Source organism: Hibiscus syriacus, unplaced genomic scaffold, assembly GCF_006381635.1.
Source record: "Hibiscus syriacus cultivar Baekdansim isolate YM2019G1 unplaced genomic scaffold, ASM638163v2 tig00110017_pilon, whole genome shotgun sequence".
Taxonomy (NCBI): Eukaryota; Viridiplantae; Streptophyta; class Magnoliopsida; order Malvales; family Malvaceae; genus Hibiscus; species Hibiscus syriacus.
Genome location: NW_024062565.1, coordinates 139,475 through 148,245, shown reverse-complemented (window position 1 = coordinate 148,245; position 8,771 = coordinate 139,475). Strand labels below are relative to the sequence as shown.

Here is an 8,771-nt window from a genome sequence, read left to right as displayed (position 1 = left end):
GATTTTTCCTTAAAAATAATAATTAATTTAAGTAATTTAATTTGTTTAAAATTACAATTTTTAATTTATATAAATTTAGAACAGGTCATCATCGTCAGTCGCCACCGGCGATCACCTTACTTCGCCAAAAAATCATATGCTGCACCATCTAGCACTGTTGTTAAACAAAAAGCACCATCATCATCTAGCCAGACTAATATGAGAATTCTGTGATCAATTGTGATCAAAGAAGTCGGTTGATAAGAAGTTCATTCTTTAATTTATGGGCCTTGAAGATGAGAACAGATGACAATGGTTGTAAGGGCAACACTGGTTTCCATCAAGGCAAGACTAGCTATCGGTGTATCATCGAAGACTCGGTCGTAAGGGACTTGCATTCGGGATGGCAAGAAGGAAAAGGAAAAAGGTTTTCGATATGTTCTTGTTGTCATACTCCATTGTACTTAACTACTCTAAGCTTCTGGTGAAAACAAAAGTGCAGATAAACAAAGTTACCAAAAATCTGCTGTTTTTCATCGAAGTTTAAACAATTGAGACAACATGAGGATCTTTGCCATCGTCATCAAAAGGCAAACCTACATAATCTCCTACAAATTCTTCAGCCTTGGAACATGCATAGAAAACTGTATATGCAGCCAAATTTGTTGAAGGAAGGGTTTGATGGATGGATTCTGTTGAAGGAAGTTGGGGCGGGATTCGATGGTGGGATAGAAGAGTTTAGCTATGAAGGGGTACATGGATAATAAGAAAGAGGAAGGGAGGAGGAAGAGAGTTTGCAAGTTCCAGAGTAGCTTTACTGATTCTTTCTAAAAATATATTATTGTCAAAAGGAGCTTGTAAGAGTGTAATTATAATTCTATTAAAAGTAAAATTAATTTTAATAAATAGTTAATCTTAAAGAAATCTTTTATATTTTTTAATATTTATATAATAAGGATAAATTTGTTTGTGGTGTGTTTCAACACATTTCTTTAGTGATAACACTTTAAAGGAATGATCGAAAGCTTAGTCATTCCATTATAACACAAATATATTTTTATTATATTAAACTTAATAATATAATAATTTTTTATATCATTATTAAGTTAAAGAATACATTTTCACTTTATTTGTAAATAAAAAATAATTAATTTAATAATTATTTAAATGTTTATAAATTTTATATTAAATTATTATAAAAAAAATTATATTTATAATATTATGAAATTATTTTAAAATCATATTATTTATTTATTTGGAATACTATTAATTATTTATTTAAAATAATAATATTTTTAAATTATATATTTAATTTTAAATAATATTTTACGAAACCAAAGTGATAGTTGGATACTAAAAGTATAATTTACCCTAAATTATTAGAATTAAATAGATAATTTAAAAATGATATTATATAAAAAATTAGTCTTTTAATTTAATAATGAATAAGTAAGTATTAAGTTCAGTCACACTGTAGTTGAGTGACCAAGCTTTCGGTGATTCATTTAAAGTGTCTCATTTTTTAATCTTATAATCATAAAAAAAATATTGATTTTGTGGTGATACCGTTATATAAGCTAAGTACAAAATGCGATGAAATCTTATTAAATTGCTAGCTTAGCTTAATGGTTGAGTGATTTGTTTCGTTCAATTCATACTATGATCAAGAATAATATTTACATTTTTATCCTCGTATGTGTCACCACCTAATTGGTTGAATAAAATTAATTAAAAATACTCATGAATAATGAAAAATGTGATGTGGTAATTAAAAAAATAAAAAAATGACATGTTATATCACATAAGTATTATTGTTAATGATTTTAAAAAGAAATTAAAATTTAAATACTAAAACGAAATAAATGTGATAATTTAAGTACAAAACGTATAACTTAGCTTTAGTGGTGTGTTTCGGTATGTCGCTTTAGTGGTGTGTGATGTGCGCAATAGAATTTCCCTTAATTATATTAGTTATTTTACTTAAATATTTATGTAAATGTAAAAGGGAAGTACTACTTCAAAGTAATATTTGTAATCTTAATAGCTATATACATAAAAATTAAAAATAGGTATTTTTATAGTTATTGGTGATTCGATATTGAAATGATAGTAAAATAAAATGTTAAGTATAAATTTTAACTAAAAAAGTTTCTAAACTATTAAAAAAATATATAGATATAATTTAAACATTTTTTCTGGTGATTTTCATTTTCTAAATTACTTTGAAAGAAATTACGTTGAACTTCCGCTTTAATAAATATTTTATTTAGAGTAAATGAATATTTCGGAATATGCCATGAAAACCAAGACAAATATTGTGAAACTAACTTACCACCTTTTGTTATTTTTATTTTTATTTATATTATCGTAATGATCCATAAAAATATTTTTGACTGGGACTTTTAAATAAATAATTTTTATTTATATTATTCTACTTAGATGTAGATCTTAACAAGTTCCAGCCTCTGGCGATCCTCCCTAGTAAGTTACAGCAGGTACGGGTGACACCACAACAGGGCTCCTAACTTTGTGTTTTCCATTTTCTTCAATCCAAACAACTTCACCAAATGGAACTTTCCCGTTATTGTTACTGCTGCAATTTATAGTTACACTAAAGGTTTGCTTCTCATATGTTTTTCCGAAGACCAATACCTTTGGCGAAACAGTGATGGTTGAACCCTCAGGCTGCACTATCTTAACCTTGTAAGTTGCAGAACCTTGTCCCACATTCGTCACTGTCCTGCTAAATACTTTGAATGTAGCTTTTGACACATTGGGATCGCATAAAGCAATAAAAGACGGGTAATTCAGATCAGCAGATGGATTCGAACAATCGTAGCTCTTGGATCTTGTGATGGTCATGATTTGTTTCTGGGTGAAGTTCATGGTGCACAAAAGATTCACGTAGTCTAGTGGGGTTGCATCGTAGATCAAACCCGGATCCAGTGCTTGATTTGGATCAATTTGGCCTGCTCCCATTGCTAACGGTGAAGCAAAAGACAAACTAACATCACCATTGTCCCTGATTGGTTTCATAGTGTTGTCTAATGGATTTGCAGTGGTCACCAAGGCAGACCTTATAGCCGCTGCACTCCACTCAGGGTGTGCACCTTTTAAGAGTGCGACTATACCAGAAGCATGCGGACACGCCATGGATGTTCCAGAGAGCATTGCGAAGTTACTAGATAAGAATATATAATTCCCTATTGAAGCTGCATAACTGTTGGGAATATAAGCCGCCAAGACAAGAGAACCGGGTGCCATTATATCTGGTTTTAAGACGCCAGGATAGCTTGGTGATGGACCTCTCGAAGTGTAAGAGGCCACGGCTGGAGCAGGCATTGTTCCTAGAATGGTCTGCTGAAACTTAATGCTAGCTTTAGGATCTTTATTGCTTGTGACATATTTTATAAGAGAAGCTGCATCCTCGGTGCTAATCACAACACCAGGACAGGGCATACTGGATTGTTCAGGTTCATCTGAAATAAATATTGCTGCTTGCACCCTTGACACCGTGATTTCATTGACTTGATTGTAAAAAGAACCGATATTGTCGCATATGATGATCCCAACTGGGGCGTTAGATAACAATACGCTTGAATTGCATGCTGATAAAGTTTTGTTGTAAATCAATGTAAGGTTTTGAACTAAAGCAGTAGCTGGAAACAAGGTCCATCCAGTGATGGTTTTCCCGTCTCCTAGAGACACAATTCCTGCAAAAGAACGATCTATGGTGCCAGCTGCTACTGTCAGGACCCATGGGATTCCATTGTGCAAATTCCCTAAATGTGGCCCCTCATTCCCTGCTGATGAAGAGACAAGCACACCTTTCTCCATGGCAGAAAATGAGGCAATTGCGATAGGATCCTCATACAGTGGTACTCCATCAAACCCCATAGATATGGATATCACATCGACACCATCACGAATAGCCTCATCCATACCTGCAAGAACATCAGACGCATAGCGCCCCTCATCCCATATGACCTTGTACATTGCCACCTTGGACCGTGGGGCAATACCTCTTGCTGTGCCTTCAGCATAACCAAAAAAAGATACTCCATCAACATAATTCCCACTTGCAGTGGAGGAAGTATGTGTTCCATGACCAGCGGTGTCTCTAGCAGAATTCATGCTTATGTTAATTCCAGGGTGTGCTGCAATCACACCCTTGTTGAAATACTTAGCTCCAATTAACTTGGAGTTACACATGGAGGAGTTGAATTCCTGGCCTTCCTCGCATTTGCCTTTCCACCTGGATGGAACTGGACTCATACCATCATCTTTGAAGCTCTCACTCTCCGGCCAAACACCAGTGTCAATAACACCAATGATGACATCTTCACCATAGTTTGAAGCAGGCCATAGCCCGGAGTATGTGTGGAGAGACAAGAATTCTGGGGTATGAGTTGTATCGACTGTGACAGTCCGGTCAGGATAAGCCGAGAGAAATCCTGGAGACATTTTCAGTTTTTCTAGTTCATCCGCAGATAGAACGGCACTAAAACCATGAGCTCCACCATCATAAGAGTAGATGAGGGATGGTAAGGATTGAGGATTGTTTGTTGATTTCAGAGAATCAACAACGGAGGAGTACCAGCTGTGGTGACTTGAAAAGACTTTGGGCATCAAGGACTTATCCATATGGACAATAAACGTATTTGCGGATGAGGAATGAATACAGAGAGTGAACAAAAGGGATATGAGAAGCAGGGAATGGATACATTTCAGATGACAAAAACAATTAAGGAACCCCATTTTTTCTTTAACAACCAAAATGGATGCTCTGCTTTTATTTATATATGGAAGTGAATTTCTGATTGAGGTAAAAGACGAAAGCCACCAGGTCATAAAAATTGCCGAAGAACTTCAATTAAAAGGCCGGTACCATTTGTTAATCATGGCATTATCAATACAAGGTTGAAGTTAACATTGATGAGCAAAACTTTGGAGAAATCAGCACATCGAACGTGGAGCCAAAACCCAGTTGGATTGGATTTAACGCTCTGCAATCCATCTTGTCTTTTCTAACAATTTTTCTTGATTATGAAGTTGTAACTTCTCTTATTTTTTTCACTAAAAGTATGTGTAACTATTTGAATTGGAACAATTAACCTATCGACGGAAAGTAGTAAAAAAAAAAACTGGTGTTTACGTTTACTGGGTTGAATATTCATGCCTTAGTCTAGTTGAATGAGATAAAATGAAAATACAACGTACATTTTACATTCAGTGACGTAGGACTAGGAACAAATATTTGAGATACTAATAAGCGTAACCAACAAAATCTGAGATAACGACGGAAAAGGCAAACAAAAATTCAACCGGCCTCGTACAAGGTTGAAGCAAACATTAGTGAGCAGAGCTTTGGAGAAATCAATACGTAAAAGAAACTGAACATTGAGCCAAAACCAAGTTGGAATTAACGTTATGCAATTCATGTCGTCTTTTGTTTCGTTTCTGACATATGTATGTGAGTGGGAGTGATAAGACAAGCATCAAACGTAGATCTTTCTAGCCTAGCTTTTAGCCCATCTGCAAGGCTAGAAAGATGAGTTTCTGCAACTACCATCATTTTAGTCTGTCCTTTTTACTGGTTTTGTTGCTAGGAATCAGTAATGTGAAGTCAGAAGACGAAGAATACAAGACATATATAGTCCACCTAGACCATTCACTTAAACCTTCTTTTTTAACCCATGAAACTTGGCACCGAGCCATCCTACGATCGTTGTCAAAACCCGTTCATGACAAAGACATGTTACTTTACTCTTACAACCATGTCATCCATGGGTTCAGTGCTAGGCTGACCTCATCTCAGGCATTGGAGATCAAGAATTCTCCTGCTCATATTGCCGTGCACGAAGAGAAACCTGGGAGTTCACCACACACTCCCCTCAGTTCATGGGGTTAAGGCATTCTTCTGGATAGTGGTATGCATCATCGTTTGGTGAAGGTGTGATTATAGGAATGATTGATTCAGGAGTTTGGCCTGAGAGCAAAATTTTCAACGAAAAAGGAATGCCACCAATTCCTACAAGGTGGAAGGGCAAGTGTCATAATAGTACAATCAATCCTTTTCGTTGCAATAGAAAACTCATTGGTGCGCACGTACTTATCAAAGGATCTCAGGCTGCTGGTGAATCAGGCTTGCCAGACAATACACCGAGAGACTTTTTGGGACATGGAACACACACATCATCAACAGCCGCGGGCAACCATGTACCAGGTGCAAGTCAATTCGGATATGTAAATGGTGTAGCACGGGGGATTGCACCAGGTGCACATGTTGCCATGTACAAAGTATCATCCGGAGAATTTATTGTGGAAAGTGATGTTCTTGCTGCTATGGATCAAGCAATTGCAGATGGAGTCGACATCATGTCACTATCTCTGGGTTTTTATCAAACACCTTATTTCCAAGATGTCAAAGCCATTGCTTCTCTTTCAGCAATAGAGAAGGGGGTTGCTGTTGTCTAAGCCTCTGGGAATGATGGAGAACCTAATACTACACACAATTCAGCACCATGGATTACTACGGTTGACGCAGGAACACTTGATCGGAGTTTCACTGCAACAGTTACTTTAGGAAACAATCAAACATTTGAAGGAAAGTCAGAGTTTCCAAACCGTGTTTTAGTTTTAGATGCATCTTTGTACTATGGCAAAAGTGATTTTGACAAAGCAATATGCCGTACTGGAGCATTGAATGAGAGTGAAGTCTTTGGACAGGTGGTCCTCTGTGATTACGATAACACTATTAGCGTTCCTGAGCAAGCGGAGGAGCTTGCAATAAATGGTGCAGCCGCAGGAATACTTATCTCAAATGAGATCCCTTATGATACCGGTGAACTCAGCATCCCAAGCCTAATTTTACCATTTTCTTCTGGTGCTTTGATAAAAAAGTACGCTACAGAATCAGCTGATGCAAGAGTAAAAATCATGAGATTTGTGCTCACAAGTTTCGGCACAAAGCCTGCACCACAAGTGGCTGACTTTTCTTCGAGAGGACCAGATCCCGTTAACCCAAACATTCTAAAGCCAAATATTATTGCTCCAAGGGTCCATGTGTTAGCTGCATTCCCGCCAACAATTCCAATTCAACAATTTGACAACTATTTTTGGCTTCAGATTACGCATTATTATCAGGCCCATCAATGTCAACACCTCATGTTGCTGGAGTGACAGCTTTGCTTAAAGCTGTTCACCCTGAATGGAGCCCAGCAGCTATCCGATCAGCCTTGATGACCACTGCATATACCACTGACAACAATGGAACTACTTTGACAGACTAAACCACTAACCTCCCCGGAACACCTCTAGATTATGGGGCGGGGCATATCAATCCAAACAAAGCCATGGATCCCGGACTCATCTATGACATTGATTGGCAAGGTTACGTTGATTTCTTATGCGGCCTAGGCTACAATGACACCGAGATGAAAGATATTCTTAGACAATGCCAATGGAACTGCAGTCAAGAGGGATCCGACGTAAACTACCCATCTTTTGTAGCCATGTTTAGTACAGGCTCTTCGAATGTAAAGAACTTTGACAGAGTGGTGACCAACGTGGGAGATGAGCAATCAGTTTACCACGCTGTTGTGGAAACAAGCTATGGGATGACATTCAGAGTAGAGCCGACCACCCTCACCTTCACAAGCAAATACCAAAAGCAAAGCTTTGTTGCGAGCGTGCAAACGTACGGTAAATCTCCTCCGGTAGCCTACGGCTATCTGAAGTGGGTTGATCAAAATGGACACATTGTTGCAAGCCCTGTGGTGGTCCAGAATTCCTAACCGACATTCTTAGCAAAGTTGCTGATCAATAAATCATTTGATTGTTTATCTTGAAGATTCATGCGGATATAATGTTCCTCTAGAGGACAAATAATGTATTCGGCTTCTTAATTCATTTCCGTATGATGAAGCAAATTTGAATTGGAATTTCGAAATCCCTTATACATCCCAACTAAACGTACTGGCAGTAGAATCTTTTGTGGAAAGATTCTTCTTTCCGAAGGGAAAAAGAACGAACGACAAGACTGTGTTTCTTCACACCAATCTCTAACAACATTGTTGTCGGACTGGCTATTTACTACAGAACCCAGAAAATACGTTATCCACACTGTAACTGCTTAACATATGTTATTCCTATAGGTTCCTTCTTAGAAAGCCTAAAAGTAACGGGATACATGTGATGACTGGGACAAAAGTGGGCGAATTGAACCTTCTATAAACAAACAAAAATAATTTAGCCCCTTTACTATTCGTAACTTGTAAGAAAATTTAAAAAAGTAAATATGGCATTAATTATTTCTATTAATACATGACACCTATCCTGATTTTTAAAATTTAAAAATTTATATAATATATAAAAACGAATTCAAATTTTGAAAAAAAATTAAATATAATAAGAGTCCAGAAACTTTCTTAAAAATTCTTAAAATTTTACCAGAAAACCAAAAACTTAATAAAAAATTTCCAATAAAAAGCATTAATATAAATTTCTAAAAATTATATAATTTCAAATAATATAAAGAAATTAAGAATCATATTCTAAAAACTAAACAAGATGAAAGCGATGGAAATTCTTTTAAAAAATAGATTTTTTAATTATTTTTATAACTTTTGTGGAACTTTTTTTGTGAAGATTTTCCTAGTTTTTTTGTTGTTGTACTTCTTTTATATATATATATATATTAGATTTTTACGTTTTTTTTTTGTATTATGTAATTACTTTAAAAAACAATCAAACGTAACTTGAAACTTGCTACATGTATTTGTGGAAATAGA

At 36.0% G+C, this 8,771-nt stretch overlaps 1 protein-coding gene and 1 pseudogene across 1 annotated transcript; one reads left to right on the top strand and one right to left on the bottom strand.

The window, feature by feature from the left end:
* Positions 1 to 2,457: 2,457 nt before the first annotated feature.
* On the bottom strand, positions 2,458 to 4,737 carry LOC120212938 (subtilisin-like protease SBT3). Its single transcript, XM_039211118.1, has one exon. The coding sequence runs from the start codon at positions 4,735 to 4,737 to the stop codon at positions 2,458 to 2,460; it is 2,280 nt and encodes a 759-aa protein (XP_039067049.1).
* A 753-nt stretch (positions 4,738 to 5,490) lies between these two features.
* On the top strand, positions 5,491 to 7,832 carry LOC120212803 (annotated as a pseudogene).
* The last annotated feature ends 939 nt before the right edge of the window (positions 7,833 to 8,771 follow it).

Excerpts from the sequence above, each read along its gene's own strand:
- LOC120212938 (XM_039211118.1), bottom strand. The coding sequence starts at position 4,737 with ATGGGGTTCCTTAATTGTTTTTGTCATCTGAAATGTATCCATTCCCTG.